The sequence below is a fragment of the Lactuca serriola genome, chromosome 3 (assembly GCF_051521515.1).
Source record: "Lactuca serriola cultivar US96UC23 chromosome 3, Lser_US96UC23_V15, whole genome shotgun sequence".
In the NCBI taxonomy this organism is placed as follows: Eukaryota; Viridiplantae; Streptophyta; class Magnoliopsida; order Asterales; family Asteraceae; genus Lactuca; species Lactuca serriola.
The window spans coordinates 5207262-5224585 of NC_136410.1; the positions used below are offsets into that span (position 1 = coordinate 5207262).

The following is a 17324-nucleotide window of genomic DNA, read 5'->3' on the forward strand; positions in this document are numbered from 1 at the left end:
CAAAATATTAATATGGGCTTACATATTGCTATTATCTAGAAAAAAAATATAACTATGTTGTTATTATGGGTTTACATATTACTATTAGACGTGAAAAATGTAAGTATGTTGCTATTATGAATTAAAATAGTCTAAGTTTACGGGGAAAAAATGCTACTAAATTTGGAACTTGGGTCGTAACTTCAACACAACAAAATTTTGAATAACATGATAAATATGGTTCGGATAAGAAGGTATTAAATCATAAGTAGAAGAAGAGGCTGAAATTTTTTAGAGCATCAAGTTCATTTCACCACTTCTCCATATAACAGCTAACCAACACCAAATTGATTCAAAATTTGATACATTTTCTTCTATTCCTGGACCATTTGCATGGATCTTTTGTAGTCTAGTTTTGGTATTTCCATTTCCATTTCAGAAGCTCTAGAATAACCATCTTGCTAAGAAAAGTTATGAAATGATTAAATGTAAGAAGTAGTATTGTTTATATGATAAATATAATATTAAATTGATAAGATAAAAAATAACTGATATTAACCTGAAGGTCATTAATCCGATTGTTCATTGAATGAAGAATGGTGTAGGTGGTCGCATCATATGAATTGGATCGAGGAGTGATGAATGCATTAGGCTCTAAGTGTTCATCTATTGATGTGTATTTCTGAAAAAATTGAATTTTATTAATATAATAATAGTGTGCAGGGTCAATATGGTCCTAAAACTGTAAAGAAATTAATCTTATTAATATAAAAAGTATGGTCCTAAAAATGCAAATATTTATTTTCTTAATATTAAAACAGTGTGGAGGGCAAAAGTGTCAAAATGACAATGCAACCCCTTAACTAAGATGTTTTTTAGGCTGAAAACAATCAGCTTTGGTGAAGCAGACAATGAGTTGCTGCAGGAAGTCATAAAATTAGGTAAATATCCCTAATGTTAATAAAATTGGTATATGATTATCTTATATACGATAAACATAAAATGTTATTTGAAAGAAGACAATATTTTAATCATTTTAAAAAAACATACTGTATGAAAATCTATCACGTAAAAAAAAACAAATTTCTTATTGAAGTTATAGAAAAATGGTCTTATCAAAACAACATATGAAAATCAAATGTTTTCCTTAAAAACAACTATTTATTTCATTAGTTATTCAAATAATTCAAAATTATTAAATATTGAAGCGACTACTCTTTTAATTGTTATAATTTTAAAATTTAAGTATAAGTATATTCAATTATTTATGTATTTCATTACCATCTATTTTAGCTAATTATCTAGCAGGACATTGGTTTCTCTGCATTGACATTGAAGCTATTAACATGAGGTGTACACAGATATGTTAGACAACAAATTAAACCACATAATGAGTTTTTTTATTTCTTATATAAGAGTATAACCATGAATCCATATAATTTTTTTTTCTTATATATTTTCTTGGACTTATAAGGAAGATATAGATCGAGAGTATAGTATAAAAAAATTAGTGCAAAAAAAAGCAACTTACTTGATATTGTAGGGCAGTTTCGCGTCCTTCAATGATGTCGTTCAGTAATGGAAGATTTTCATTTTCACTCTTTAAACATTGATAAAAAAAATTGTTATGGTCACAAAAAATTCACTATTATACATTTGTAACTTAAGCATAGCAAAATTCAAGTCAAAAATGGCAGTTGCCTACATTTATCGTAATAATCAATCTGTGAAATCATTTAAACAAACCTTAAACCTCACCTTTTATTGCTTGTACAAGTCAATAAGGAGTTAAAAAAAATTTGTTTTTCTGCAGCAAATGGATTGTTTGAATGAGAGCATATGACCATTTTACTCTTCTTTTCAAAAGAGGTAGTGTAACATCCCCCTCTGGCACGTATCACAATATTGTCTGCTTTGGGCCACTCGGCACGAGGACTTTCCAGGGGGTCACCCATCCTGGTACTACTCCCGCCCGAGCACGCTTAACTGCAGAGTTCTTATGGGATCTGCTGCCCTCACGGCTTTAAAACGCGTTGTGATAGGGAAGATATCCACACCCCTTATAAGGAATGCTTAGTTCTCCTTCCCAGCCGATGTGGGATCAGATCTAACCCACTTTCACCCCTCATTATAGGGTTCGACGTCCCCGTCGAACACATCGACCCGTGCCCTGGCTCTGATACCATTTGTAACGACCCAAAAATCACATACTAAAAATTTCTTTAAAAACATTACTAAAATCATATTTATAAAAACTGTATCATAAGTTATAACATAATTTCTCGAGTATTAATTCAAAACATAATATCATTATCAGATTCAAACATTCCCAGGCTAACTGACTATGGTGTGTGCACTGCAATCTTCCCGAGCTCCTCCTTTGAAAACTGAGTACCTGAAACCAAAACTGAAAACCATAAGCACGAAGCTTAGTGAGCTCCCCCAATCTACCACATACCATACAATAACATATAAAGCACATACTGGGCCTTGTCCACTGCATCGGACCGAAGTCCGGGCTAACTGGGGCCTTGCCCCCTGCATCGGACCGAAGTCCGGACTAACTGGACCTTGTCCCCTGCATCGGACCGAAGTCCGGACTAACTGGGACCTTGTCCCCTGCATCGGACCGAAGTCCGGGCTAACTGGGACCTTGTCCCCTGCATCGGACCGAAGTCCGGGCTAACTGGAGCCTTGCCCCTTGCATCGGACCGAAGTCCGGACTAACTGGGACCTTGTCCCCTGCATCGGACCGAAGTCCGTGCTAACTGAACAGAACATAGCATAAACATATCAACTAGCATGAACACACGTATACTGCATACTACATCGGGCCGTAGCCCGGAACACATAACACATAAATCCTGTCTGAGCCACGAAGGCATCAAACATGCTAACTACTGCATCGGATCAAATCTGGAAACTACTACTAGCTAAACGGGCCGGCATTGTGGCCTTAGACCCGTTCCTACTGGAAGAAAACTCACCTGAGACTGCTGAACTGATGCCGCTAATCCTTTTGACTACTACCCGACCTCTGACTCCGAACTGCTGCTTCACTAGCTCTTCGAGCTACCAATGTCATTATAACACTTGGTCCAACTGACCTCCAAAGGTCAACTAGGTCAACTCTAGTCAAGGTCAAACTCCTGGTCAAGGTCAAACTTTCAGGTCAACCCTACTCGCCGAGTCCACCTAATAACTCGCCGAGTTCATATGCTCAGGGTCTTTCTATTCGCGACTCGACTCGCCGAGTCAGCTATTCCCGAGTCCTGACCTGTCCAACTCGCTGAGTCTCCACCCGACTCACTGATTCGAGTTTCAACTCGAAGGGTTTGGGGTTTCGCGACCTGACTCGCCGAGTCCAAGAATAGACTCGCCGAGCCCAAGGCAATCTTCAACCAACTCGTCGAGTTGTTCTTCCAACTCGTCGAGTTCATGCCTAACTTCATCCGACTCGACGAGCTGTTCATCCCACTCGTCAAGTTTCTCCTCATCTTCAAGCTACTCGCCGAGTCTATTCAGTCCTTAATCCATGCAGTGGCTTTTCGAGCCAAACAGGGCTTCCAACTCATAGATCCATACTTTTAAGGCCTATCCCCCACGTAAAGTGGCAAACTTTACGTGTAGATTAAGAGATCTAGGCTTAAAACAATCCAAACTAGGGTTTAAGACAAAGAGGCTTCACTATCAACCCAAGAACAGATGCTTTATGACTTTCTAGGCCAAGATACACTCAGATCTGAAGTAACAACTTCAGATCTAGGCTTCTAACTCGAAATAGTTCTTAAGCATGGCATAAAATCCCCAAATCACATAGCCAAGGTTGATCTATTACACAAAAGAGGGAAGGTAACGATTTATTACCCTTAAATGCTCAGAAATGTTCCACCAACTCTGGATCCAAGGCCCCCTTCTTGCTCCACAAAGACTAACTTCTCTCTCAAGCTCCAAAAGCTTCACTAAAGGTAGATCTTGCTCCAAAACGATTATGGCGGCTAGGGTTTAGTGTTCTGTGTTAGAGAGGCAGTAAAGGAACCCTAGGGGAGAGAATGAGACGTTTAAATAAGCTCCAAGTCCCGGATTTAGGGTTTTCCTTGCTCAGACCAGACTCACCGAGTCACCTTGGCCGACTCGCCGAGTCGGTCGCTTACACCTCAACCCGGATCCCGCTCGGACTCGCCGAGTCCCTCCTTGGACTTGCCGAGTCTCCCCTTAAAATTGGGGTTTTCTTTCTTTTCTTGGCTTTCCAAACTTTGGGTGTTACAGGTAGTGCTAAAGTTACTGTTTGTTTTGTTGCATTAATTCATTGCTTTGATCCAACAGGTACTTTGATTCTGTTCAACACCAATGTAAAGTTTTTCAAAAAAAAAAAATAAAGTTTCAATAATCAAAATGAAGCAGATAAATAACAAACTTCATTTATTTTATTGATATATACAGATGTATTTCAACAACAACTAATTAATACTATAATTACATATAGGAGTCTGACCTTGGCACTTGCCCCTGAAGTTTTCATATAATTATCAGGAGTAAAATTCTAAAAATAGCTCAAGACATATATGCTAATGTCATCTAAGTGAAGCACGATATATCCATCCACTGCAGCAATGCATTCATGTTAGGTCAAAATATGGTTTATACTTTACTTTTCTGAGCAATTATATTTTTGTGTAATATTTATGAATTTTCGGTCTAGTTTACGGCCGTAAACACCTTACGGCCGTAAACTCATTTACGGCCCATTTGTTTCCGGCCCATATCCAACATGTATAAATAGAGGTGTTAGGGTGAGTAGTAGAGATTGATGAACACGAAGTAGTTTACGGCCAGAGAGAGAAATTGTGTGTGTGAATCTTTTGTATCCGGATTATAATTCATATCAATACATACAAGATTCATATTAATTCTTCTTCTCCTTCTCTTCTATTTTTGATCTTACATCATCCGTTTGATTGGGATTTCGCACCATCAAACGGATCTGACTGATACACGGACAATTTAGGGACTTACAATTGGTATCAGAGCCTAGTTGTATCAGTCAAAAGGATTATTGTTTCGTCTGGAATCTGAATAATTGGTGTTTACGGTCCAAGCTTACGGCCGTAAACTCCGAGTTCTTGGTCCGTAAACTCTATTTGGAGCAATATTTGATCTTATTTTCGAAATATTTTTGCGTTTTTGGATAGATCTCGCAAAAATAAGGGGGGTTTGTTCTTCGTGTTTTTCATAAAAACGGGTTTTTGATCGAGTTTTGGGAGCTTCAAAGTCGAAAAATCGCTGTTTTTCACGTAATCTTGAAGGGTTTTCGGTCGAAGCTTACTGCCGGAAACAATTCACGGCCGGAAATTGTTCACAGCCGGCGGCGGCGTTTTCGTTTACGGCTAGGGTTCACCAGATTTTACGGCCAATCGGAGTTCTCGGCCGGAAATAGCTTACGGCAGCGACTTGCGGCTAGGCGGCTTGCGGATCGAACCGGTGGAGCGTGGCATGAAGAACGGCTCGACTCAGGGTCTCTTGATTTGCGCCTCGCATTAAAATTGAAGCGCGATTGGGGTTGCGGAGAATCGAACCCGCGACATCCATATTATAAGTCAGCGCGCCTTGCCAACTCCTCCAACAGAACACTTGTTGATTTCATTCCGATACTTTAAACTTAACCATTCCCAGTCGCACCAATCTTTCGCATCTTTGTCATTTTCAGCCCAAATTTGATTTTCTTTTAATTTTAAACTCCTTTTTCATCCAAAATTTTAAAAAAAAATTTAAAAAATAATAATAATAATAATAATAATAAATTGTTTTTATTTTATTTTTGACTTTTTATTTCAGATTTTGATTTTGACTTCCAAGTTTGACCTTTGACTTTAAACTTTGACTTTTTCGTTTAATTTTTTTTAAAATTTTCAAATTTAACTTTTCGGTTTGACTTTCAAGTTTGATTTTTTTTTCAAGTTTGACTTTTTCAAGGTTGACTTTTTCATGGTTGACTTTTGAGTTTGATTTTTTTTATTTTTGATTTTTAAGTTTTATTTTAGCTTCTAGTTGTGTTTTTTTTTAATTGATTTTAAGGTCTACGAGGGAATTTGAAAACATGAAAGAGAGTCGTCAGGAGACGTTAAGACAAAATTTCAACTTTTTCGATTTTATCCCTGGAGAAACCCTCGAAACTCAGTTGCAGCGATTTACTACACTCACTACTGAGATGAATATAGTCGGGATCTTCTTGACTAAGTCCGAGATAAACAAAAAGCTATTGAATTCACTTCCAAAATCGTGGGATATGAATGTAGCCATCATCAAGAAGACAAAAGATCTCAATCGTCTTAGTATTGCTGAAGTAATTGAAGAGCTTGACGCTTTAAAGAGTTTTGTAAACCTTCCGGTCAATGAAGTGTCATGTTATCATTCATGTGAAGTTTCATGTTCTCAATCATGTGAAGATACGATTAAATTTCTTCGGGATCAAATTGATTTATTTAAAAGAGAAGTTGAGGACCTAAGATATGAAGGATATCAACTCAGGAAAGGACAGAAACCCCTGAAGGCTGAGTTAGAAGCTAAAACCAAGGACTTTAGGAAACTTCAGGAAGACTACAGTAACAAATGTGAAAACTATGATTATGTAGTCAAAAAAAATGTTGAGCTAGTGGCTGAAGTTGAATCTTTGAAAGGAAAGTTTGAAACCGTCAAACTTGATGTTAGAAAATATGATTTCTCAAGTGAGGTGGTTGCAAATATGATAGACCAAAGCATGCAGTTTAAAAGGAATCAAAACAAGGGTCTAGGATATGATAGTGTACCTCCTCCTTTCAATCATAACTACACATCCATCCCCATGACAAAGAAAGAAATTGACAAGGAGGCACATCTTCAATATGGAAAACGAGCTGGATTTGTGTCAGGAGGAGTTATTAATTTTGAAGATACTAATGTTGCTACTTTATGTGCAGGTAAAGTAGCAGAAGATGAGAACAAGGAGAACACTATTGAACAAACCGATGACTCCTTGAACTCTGAATCTGTTGCTTCGAACTCAACTGCTTCTGATCAACCTGCAGTTGAAAAATACAGGCCACCAATTTCAACGCAACAGAGTTCTTGTGGCAAGTGTGCATGTGGGAACAACAAGAAACGAGACAAGGTTACGCCACCAGGGGCAGGAAGAGACAACTCCCCAGTGAAGAAAAGGACATGTATTCACTGTGGAACACCTGGACACATTGCCAGAAATTGTCCTAATCGCGCGTATGTTCCCTACTACGCACAAGGCTGGCAGAACGCGTCAAGAGGGAGACACTCCAAAAGATACCCCTCGAGATCATGATCAGACATTGACGACTGGAATGCCAAGAAGGCCAAGAATTCAACTCCCAAGGCCAAGCATCCAACCCACAAGGCAAAGAATTTGAATCCCAAGGGCAAGAAGGGAATGCCGGCCAAGAAGCCCAATCCAAGAGATGCTCCTGTGAAGCCAAGACCGGTTAGGTCAAAGTTATCTCGGCAGCCGGCTTCAAGTTCCAAATCAAGTGCCGAGCCACCCATCGGATCGAAAAAGAAATGGGTTAAACCCAACTACAAATGGGTTCCGAAGGCTCAAACTCCCAAAATTCCTAATGCTTCTAACGTTTCTACATCTTCTGTTTGTGATAAACAGGATATGTCATGGGAGAGAGTATCGTGCGTTGATGACAAAGGTCGACCCAGTTTTAAAATGGATTGGGTTCCAAAGACCAACTAATCCCGCTCTGTGTCGGAGCAGCTATGGAGGCGTATCATCAAACTTCGGTTTGTTGGTAGTGGCTGTTCCAGGCACATGATAGGGGACATCTCTCAACTGTACAACATTCAGACCTTTGTTTGAGAGTATGTGTCCTTTTGCGGGAAAGGAAGAAAGGAATGGATCACATGGGGTTTGTGCTTAAAGACATGAAGAATTTTTGGATCTGTTATGAGGTTATGCTTGCTGTTCTCAGACCTTCTGAATGCAGATTCAATCGGTGAATTACGATTTGCGTTTTCTTCTCTATACTCTTGAGTTTTTCTTACTCTGATTCGTTTCAAAAATAAATTTTTGTTTTAGGATAATTTAAATTTGCGCATTTACTTTCGTTTCTCTCCTATGCACAAATTTAGGGGGAGAAATAAAAACAAAACAAAAATTAGAAAATTTTAATTTAAATAAAAAATCCAAAAACATTAGAAAATCAGAAAATAAAAAATATGGTGTTAATGGAATGTGCTTGCAGGAGATGTTTTGGGAAGTGATGTTATCTAGTGATAACAGGCAACCTGAGTCTGCGTAACGTACCCGAAGTTGAAGGGTCTATGCTCTGGTTTGATGCGTCGGTAGGCATAAAAAATTTTAAATGGACATGACTAGGCAGAGTTGAACTTAGGAAATTTATAGACTTGACAAATCTTGACCTAGTTAGATACGTTCAGCCTGACAACACGACGCTCGGATAGGTTGAGCAGGGAGATATATATGGGAATCTACTCGTCACATTAAATGAACCCGTACTTGGAACCGTGGTTTAACTTTTCATCGATGTGCGGATTCTGTCTTTAATTCCGGTTGGATGGGACGACTGGTAAATTCCGATAAATTAGGTATGTAGAATATCATTTTCTTTCTTTCCGTTTGCTAGTCATATGTTGTCTCCTTTGTGCGACTTCTAATCCGACCTGGTACAAAACATATGCAACTCTATTTCTCTGCAGGTTATATATATGTGAAATATTTCTTATCAGTTATTCATATGTTGTCTCCTTTGCGCGACTTCTAATCCGACCTGGTACACAGCATATGCAACCTTCTTCTTCTCAACCCCTCTGAAGTAGTTAGCAATAGAATTCTGAATCTCTTCTCTCTCTGAATGGTTGTCTGCTCACCCGGTGTAAGGAGTATTCTGGAAGTTCTTGATGGCTAGGGCATATCAGGAAGTGGGAAACACGTTCCAGTACAATTAAAATTGAACACTCAAAGATTGTCTATAGATCTCGCTGTTCAATTTAGGTGGACAACAATATCCCTGGTCGTCGTCAGATAAATGGTCCTTAGATATAATATCTAAGAAATTAGGATCAGATATAATTTTTAGGAACTTAAGTTCACCTTGTCTTGTAACAAATAGTATGTCCTAAATTTGTCACAATTTTTCGTGTTTAAGTGGACAACAATACCGACGATCGACCAGACAAAGATGTGAATATGGAAGGTACCGACAAGTGGATAAAGGTTGTCTAAAAACTTTGATCTCAAATCTCTCTTAAAGTTAGATATCATTTTATTTTTGTTAAATTTGTCATAGTTTCTTCTAATTTAAATATTAGAGGAGAATTAAAAATTAAAAATTAAAAAAAAAAACAAAAACAAAAAAAATCAAAAATTAAAAATCCAAAAATATTTTTGTTTCTGTTTTAATTTGTGTGCTAAGTTTTCTTTTAGTTTTGTTTTTGTCTTGAAAAGTGATTTCAAGTATAGATAAGACTCATGGAGTTTGTGTTGAAGATTTCTGAGCCAAAGCCTCGTCCGTGAGCATCGAAGAATTCTCATTCGAAGGAGCAAGAAATGAAGATTATTCTTTCGACATTCAATCTTTCAACCCCAGAAGCAAGGTGAAGTTGCAATTGAAGATTATATGACGGATTGCATTGAAGCCTCCTCAATCAGTCTGCCGCTATCGTTGTACCTGCTGAAGCGATCGAGAAGATTTGTTCTCTCTGAAGAGTCTCAAGCTGAATGCGCCATCTTTCAAGAATCAGTACAAGAAGCCTCCTCACCCAACGTGCATTCAATGCCAAATTCTGAAGAAAAGCCCAACTACTCAAGATGAAGTCATTCATTGAAGATTCATCAAGTTCATCTTGAAGTCGTGAAGAATTTGAAGATTAATGCTGAAGCCAAGTTCTCAATGAAGATTATCAAGAAAGCCAGCTAATTTTTAGGGGGAGCTTGTTGGGTCAATTAAGAAAAGAAAGCTATAAACCAAGGGGGAGATTGTTAGGTCAAAATATGGTTTATACTTTACTTTTCTGGGCAATTATATTTTTGTGTAATATTTATGAATTTTCGGTCTAGTTTACGGCTGAGTTTACGGCCGTAAACACCTTACGGCCGTAAACTCATTTACGGCCCATTTGTTTCCGGCCCATATCCAACATGTATAAATAGAGGTGTTAGGGTGAGGAGTAGAGATTGATGAACACGAAGTAGTTTACGGCAAGAGAGAGAAATCGTGTGTGTGAATCTTTTGTATCTGGATTATAATTCATATCAATACATACAAGATTCATATTAATTCTTCTTCTCCTTCTCTTCTATTTTTGATCTTACATCATCCGTTTGATTGGGATTTCGCACCATCAAACGGATCTGACTGATACACGGGCAAATTAGGGACTTACAATTCAGATGAAGTCACCCACTTTTGAGAAGGAGATGGAAGACAATTAAAGACTTCTATAGATAGGTGTTTGGTAAGATGCAACATAGATCCTTTCTCTTGTTAATTCCATTACGGAAAATCTGAAACACAAATTAGTGAAATCATTATATGCAAAGACAGACACAAATTTCTAAAATCATAACTTTGGTGTGAATTCAAATTGTAGATGTTACCTAATTATGGTTGCTTTGGTAATCCCTGTAAGGAAGGCTGAAACACAAATTTGTAAAATCATTATATGCAAAGCATACCCTGCTGACATAACTGTAAGCACAGGGAACTATCCCTTCTTTAAAAACCTTTCATTCGGTGATATATACACTCTGAAAAAATAAAATAATAAAATTTAATTTATAGATATTAAATATTAACATATATAGTTAGACTTGAAATTATAATTACTGACTCCATAAGGTACCACAAATATTGATAACAAAAATCATTATAATGTAACATACCTTTTTATTCTTCGTTTGGTATTACTCCCCCTTGTGTTAGGAAGACATTCATCTCTTTGAGATATATTTTTTCAGACGCCTTTGATCCCTAATTGTCGAGCACAAGCAAGGTATCAATTTATGGAAACAAAATCGATTGTATGATATGCCGATGTAGATGCTTAAAAACGGAGTAAGGTGTGACCAAACCATAGAACTTACCTTCTATGGTGCGATTTAAAATCATAGTTTTCAAAAGGACTCAATGTTAGGCGAGAAATTATTATACCTGGACATTTATCCTGGCAGTAGACTCCTCATCACGTCCATCAGCAAACCGTTTTCCTAATCTCTTCTCTGATTTTTTTAAAAGATCGGTTAGTTGATGTGTAAATGCTTAAAAACACAGGTTCGTCAGTTTTCTTGTTGCTTTTGGGTTTTTCGGAGAAGCATCTGCAAAATTTAGGGATTGAAAATTACGGGTATAAATCATCCAAACCGAGATAGAAAGTAAAGTTTAGAGAACAAAAAACATTCCTATTGTAAGAAAGACAATTGATTAGTTTGAGAATATGGTCGGTGGACATCTGAAAAAAAAGGTTATTGAAATAAAATACCAGTGTTGGTAAAATCAGAAGCCTTGAATGTAGGTGTCTGGAATAAGAAAATGTGTAAATTTGTAAACCTCTACCAAAAAAAGATAAGCAACAATAATGAAAAGATATCCATTCTAACTGAGCATGTTCAACAGCTATTCAGATTCAACCTGCCAATGAAACCTAAAGTTATCATCAAAAACTCAAAAGTGAAAGTTTTTTAAACCCCAAAAATGAAATAATTTCGAACTAAGTCCCTCCGATTTCAAGAAAAAGTGTACAATACAAATAAGAAATTAATGAATTGTACTATTAAGATTTCAACTTTATCATTTCTATGGCTTATATGCATTGACCTTGGTGAAGCAGACCCACGTCTCCACCACAGGTCATTAGGTCATTTAGTTGGCTTACTACTGCAATACAAACAACATAAAAATAAGTGAAAACTCGATTTTATAATATACATATAATGTTAAATCTATGCGAACCATCTATAGCACCCTAATCTAACTTACACCCTAACATCAGTAATCTTGTTTTACAAATCTGTACAGGTGGCAAAGGGGCACGAAATTGATAATCCCATGCAAGTTTGAAATGAATGTTTAACAACTTATGAATCTTGATGTTGTTCCTGTTACAAGAAATTCATTAAGTTAGAATCAGAATCGATTATCAAGAACGTGTATATTGTATAAGAATAGAAGATTGTAGAAACTAAAAAAGAAAGATTTATTAGGAGATATAATGTTTGAAGTTTAGTCATTTGTGATGAGTAACACCATTATACCAACAAATAACAAACAATTTGAACATAATGCTCGTTGTCGATGTGAATTCAAAAGGTTAGGGCTTTGATTATGAAGAGAAACGAATCTTTAAGAATAATCAAACCTAGAAAGAGATAGATACACAGTTTAGATACCCATTGGCAACGAAACAATGGATTGGAATGGAATTCAATTACAATCCATCCAAACCCCACCTAAACAATGGTCAGCACCATCTCCATCGATAGCTGTAGTCGACCTTTTTTGTTGTCCTGTCCACACAGCAACACAAAGGAATTAAGAGACATGACTAGGGTATAGATCGTCCTCGAAGAGAACTCACCATCGGTCGGTTGTGGTAAATCTGCTTGATTTCAAAACGATGAGAGATGTTGGATGTCGTTCTGTGCCAGAAAACGATGGGTGGGTTGTGGTAGCGAAAATCAGTTATATCTAATTCCATATTAAAAAAAAACGAAAAAATTAGGGCTCAAATGTGAGTGGAGAATCGGAATGAGAACATGTGACGCTACCTCACAATTGTCGTTCCTAGGGTCTCGGTCGATTGCAGAGAAAGGGGGAAGGAAAGGTGGAAGGAGGCGAACCTGATTAGAGAGGCGGTGGGAACTGGGAAGGCTATGCTAGAAGTCGACGGTTGTTGCTGACGAATGTTCTGGCCTTTGGGCCGACGGTTGTTGCTGACGAATCTTCTGGCCTTTGAGCGGTGGTAAAGTGAGGAAGAAACCAGGAGTGTCATCTATAGATCACATACACACAAGTATTTGGGTTACTACGAAACAAACCTGTACACCAACGGGAAATAAGGAAGCGTAGGGGTGGTGGACGCCGGTTCTAGTAGAGATGAATTTAGGGTTTCTGGAGACTGCAGAGCGAGGTGAGAGAAGGATAATCTGGAAGAATCAAGATGAGACGGTGGATGGTTGAGGATTAAACCCGAGGAACATGTACGGTTGGGTTGAGGAGGTTGAAGAAGACGCAAGAAAGGAACTAACGAATGACAGCCGCTTAAGGCGGTGGAGGATAGTGGCGGTGGTAATGAAAGGTTCGGGAAGTATCGAGAGTAGATTCCAATTTGAGGCGGTGGATATCGAGACTAACCAAACTCACGTCAACTAACCAACCCAAGAACAGTACCCTGTGCAGGTACTATTCCTAAGGATTGTCCAAGTTTAATATTTATATATAATAAGTCTAGGCTCAATAATTTGAGCCTACCAAACAACATAAATCCATTTCATCACATGATCTAACAAGATAAATCCGTTTCATCACATGATCTTTACTTTAATGGGATACAATTTATGAATTTAGGTTCAAGAAATTTCATGAAGTAAGCCAAGTGACATATACGATCCAAAATTTCAAAAATGTTTGTGGTCTTCTTATATTCGATTACATTTACATTCTTTGTTTTAATTCTAAAACTCCATTATACATCCTTCCATTCTCATTTTTTTCATTTTTTTACCCTAATCTAGTAATAACTTAACTTATTTAAAATACATAACAAAATATAAAACAAACTACACCATTAAAACATCTCGTCAATATGCCAAAACAAAGAGCAATGATGAACATATAAAAATTACTAAAGAGCAATAATGAATATACCGCTATAAAAGACTACTAAACGTTTAATACATTTATTAAAATGTTTTTTTAGCTGTTATAGACTTTTATAATATAAAAATATGTTTTGGTTCGTGATTTAACATACAAAATATAGGTTTAATAAATAAATAAAATGTTGCTATCCATTTATGGATAGTAGAAATATGTTTATAGAACTTGTAGATTTATATGTTACTAATGTGCTATGCTAAATTATGATATGTCCTTTTTCTTAACATCTAAAGCATTGGAGATGCTTTAAGAAGTAAGAACCTGAGAAAAAATGTCTTATTTCCTATAAACAAGGACAATCAAACAATCAAAAGCATTTATATACAAAATAAGTTTGAAAAGAATCGTTAAAATGGAAGCGTTAAAAGAATCCTACAAGAGAAACAATCATGCATGTTTCGCAAGAATACTACACCCTCTGCACATATATTCAGCTTTAAAAGATGATAAAACCAAAAAGTACCCATTAGGTTTTTTACACATCGAGTGAATTAAGCGAAAGAAGTAGCACCATCTTTCAAAGATTCAATACTTGCTTTTCCCCCCAAAAAAAACATAATATATATAACATTAATTCTGGAAAACTAATTAATTACGTTGTCAGGTAAAGAAGAGTTTGCATGATCACACAACTTCCTATGTTTACACCCATGACAACTCATACAACATTCTAAATCAACTTGTTGGTGAAGTGATATATATTGAACATTCATTATCTGTTTTAAATGTACATTATTGCAGATCTTTACACTATTGAATTCCAGAAAAGAGGCCTTCCCCATTGTCATATGTTACTGTGGGTATCAGCAAAGGACCGTATAAAAATTGCGAGTGACGTTGATAACTATATAACAGCCGAGCTGCCGGATCCAGTTAATGAGCCAGATTTGTACAACACTATAACGACCTGCATGATCCATGGTCCATGCGGACCACTTAACCAAAAGGCGGCATGTATGAAGGAAGGAAAATGCAAAAAACACTTTCCCAAACCGTTTCTTGATGCTACATTTTTTGACACAGATGGATATGTACGTTACAAACATAGTTCTACTGCACACCACACTACTCAATTTGGACAGATTGTTGATAATGGATACGTTGTACCATATAACAAAAGACTTTGTTCACGGTTCCGTACACACATAAATGTGGAGTATTGTGGATGGAGCATGTTGATTAAGTATCTATTTAAGTATATTTCCAAAGGTGCAGATTGTGTAAAATGTACTATCCAAAAACAGGGAAATGCCGATGTGGCATCCAGCTCAGTGTCTACTGCCGCTCATGAGAGAGCGACGAATCATGATTGTCGTCCAATAAATGAGGTGCATAATTATTTGGATGGGCGGTATATCTGTCCACATGAGGCAGCATGGCGAATATTGGACTTTCACATACATCATCGATATCCACCTGTTCAGGTTCTAACTGTTCATGAGGAAAATATGCAACAACTGGTGTTCAATGGGGACAGTTCCATACCTGAGGTGTTATCTAATTCGTATGCCAGCACTACTACTCTCCTTGGCTGGTTTGAAAGCAGTTCAAGGGACCCTCAGGGTCATGATTTGACATACCTGGATTATCCAAAAAATTACAAATGGGATAAGTCGAGTAAATCCTGGGATCGGAGAGTTTATGAATCATCAAAAATGGTAGGCCGCCTTGTATTTGTACACCCGACCTCTGGAGAGCTGTTTTATTTACGGATGCTACTGTGTCACCAAAAAGGATGTACGTCGTTTAAGGATTTGCATACTGTAGCTGGAACTGTCTATCTAACTTTCAGAGCTGCCTGTAATGCACTTTGATTAATAGTTGATAATGTTGAGTGGTTGACGTGTTTTACAGAAGCTGCAACGTGGGCAACCGCATCACAACTACGATCACTTTTCTGTCACCTACTCCTTCTCTGTGAAGTTAGCAATCCGTTTCTGCTGTGGAACACTGCCTGCGATAGGATGAAAGATGACTACTTACATAGCCTAAGCGCTGAAGTACCAGATAAGGCAGTAACCTCTATGGCTGGGATTGTTGAACAGCAACTACTTCATGATTTAGATGACATGCTCCGGTCCGCTGTGCCATCTAAATCAATGAGAGACTTTGGACTTCCTGTTCCATCAGTCGATGTCACTGGTGTTCTACGAAATCGCCTGCTATTGGAAGAAATGAGTTATGATAAAGAACGGCTACGGAAACAGCACAGTGACCTTCTACCAAAGCTAAATCGCCACCAACGATTAGTGTACAACAATGTCATCTCTTCCATTGAGAACAACAAACAAGTACTAATATTTGTTTATGGCCACGGTGGCACTGGTAAAACATTCTTATGGACAACCATTCTTTCCTATTTGAGATCCATGGGGAAAATCGCTTTGGCTGTTGCTGCATTCGGAATCGCATCGCTTTTGTTACCGTTCGGGACAACCGCACACTCAAGGTTCAAATTACCTATCGATTTAAACAACAAAAAATCATGTGATATAAAAAAGCGTACCTTCCTTGGCGATCTTTTACAACGAACAACACTCATACTATGGGGCGAAGCACCAATGAGTGATAGAAGATGCTTCGAATATTTGGACTGCTCGTGTAGAGATGTGTTAGACTGTGACAAAAAACCATTTGGAGGAATATCGGTCCTTCTTGGTGGTGATTTCCGTCAGACTCTACCTGTTGTACCAAGGAGCATACGTTCAGAAATTATAGGGCTAAGTCTACTGAGTTCGTATTTATAGCCATATTTTAAAATTCACTTTCTGCATACGAACATGAGACTTGAACCCTCTAATACAATACCCCACTCCTTAATGACTTTATCTGACTTTGCCACATGGCTCTTAGCTATTGGTGATGGGCATATAGGTGTGCCTGACAAAGATGACCCATGAGACTCAAGCTGGATAGAAATCCCATCTTCACTCCTAATATCACCTTCCCCTAATTCATTACAGGCCTTAATAGATTTCGTGTATGGGGATGATACACTTAATCAGTCGACTGCTGTTGGCCTTTTTACAAGCCTGCAATCAATGGAACAGGTACAGGGGCAAAAAAAGGAAAAAAAGACAGAGCACACAGGTGCTTAAAGCTTGCAGCTTTCTGGAGCCTTTCTTTTTACTAAGCTCAAAAAGGAAAAGTGATAAATACAACGTTACCAGTAGCTATCTATTTAAACATGAAATAGTGCTAAAATTTCTGCAACTACCCCTACTAGCTTAAGACTCGGACTTTCAACAGCCAACATGGCTTGAATTATTCAGCACATAAAAACATGACATAAAACAATTAAAAAAAACTATTTCTGAATTATTCCATCATTCTCCTCCCTAATTCAGAAGTCATACCTTCATTACCCCAAGTAGATCACGCATCACTTCGAATTTCAGTCTTCCAAGTGGCTTTGTCAAAATGTCTGCTTTCTATTCTTCA

At 37.5% G+C, this 17324-nt stretch overlaps 2 protein-coding genes across 23 annotated transcripts; one reads left to right on the top strand and one right to left on the bottom strand.

The window, feature by feature from the left end:
• Positions 1-177: 177 nt before the first annotated feature.
• LOC145091353 (uncharacterized) lies at positions 178-13435 on the bottom strand. 22 transcript variants are annotated; one of them, XM_079029051.1, is made up of 10 exons: positions 12845-13419; positions 11985-12103; positions 11823-11882; positions 11160-11323; positions 10892-10979; positions 10607-10756; positions 10393-10513; positions 1511-1579; positions 539-661; positions 178-440 (listed from the first exon to the last, which is right to left on the bottom strand). In XM_079029051.1, exons 1-4 carry the CDS (start codon positions 12994-12996, stop codon positions 11268-11270), a joined length of 387 nt encoding a protein of 128 aa, XP_078885177.1. In that variant the 5' UTR covers positions 12997-13419; the 3' UTR covers positions 178-440; positions 539-661; positions 1511-1579; positions 10393-10513; positions 10607-10756; positions 10892-10979; positions 11160-11267. The 22 variants fall into 22 exon arrangements, 5 of the variants coding, with proteins under 5 accessions (XP_078885177.1, XP_078885176.1, XP_078885179.1 ...); XR_013702130.1 differs by lacking the exons at positions 178-440; positions 539-661; positions 1511-1579 and adding exons at positions 2197-2374; positions 12455-12511; positions 12583-12692 and having other exon boundaries at positions 2967-10513; positions 11160-11882; positions 12845-13432; XR_013702132.1 differs by lacking the exons at positions 178-440; positions 539-661; positions 1511-1579; positions 11823-11882 and adding exons at positions 2197-2374; positions 12395-12511; positions 12583-12692 and having other exon boundaries at positions 2967-10513; positions 12845-13432.
• An 800-nt stretch (positions 13436-14235) lies between these two features.
• LOC145094973 (uncharacterized) lies at positions 14236-16981 on the top strand. The gene is made up of 4 exons (XM_079032925.1): positions 14236-14353; positions 14625-15500; positions 15738-16570; positions 16847-16981. The coding sequence occupies exons 1-4, from the start codon at positions 14236-14238 to the stop codon at positions 16979-16981; spliced, it is 1962 nt and encodes a 653-aa protein (XP_078889051.1).
• The last annotated feature ends 343 nt before the right edge of the window (positions 16982-17324 follow it).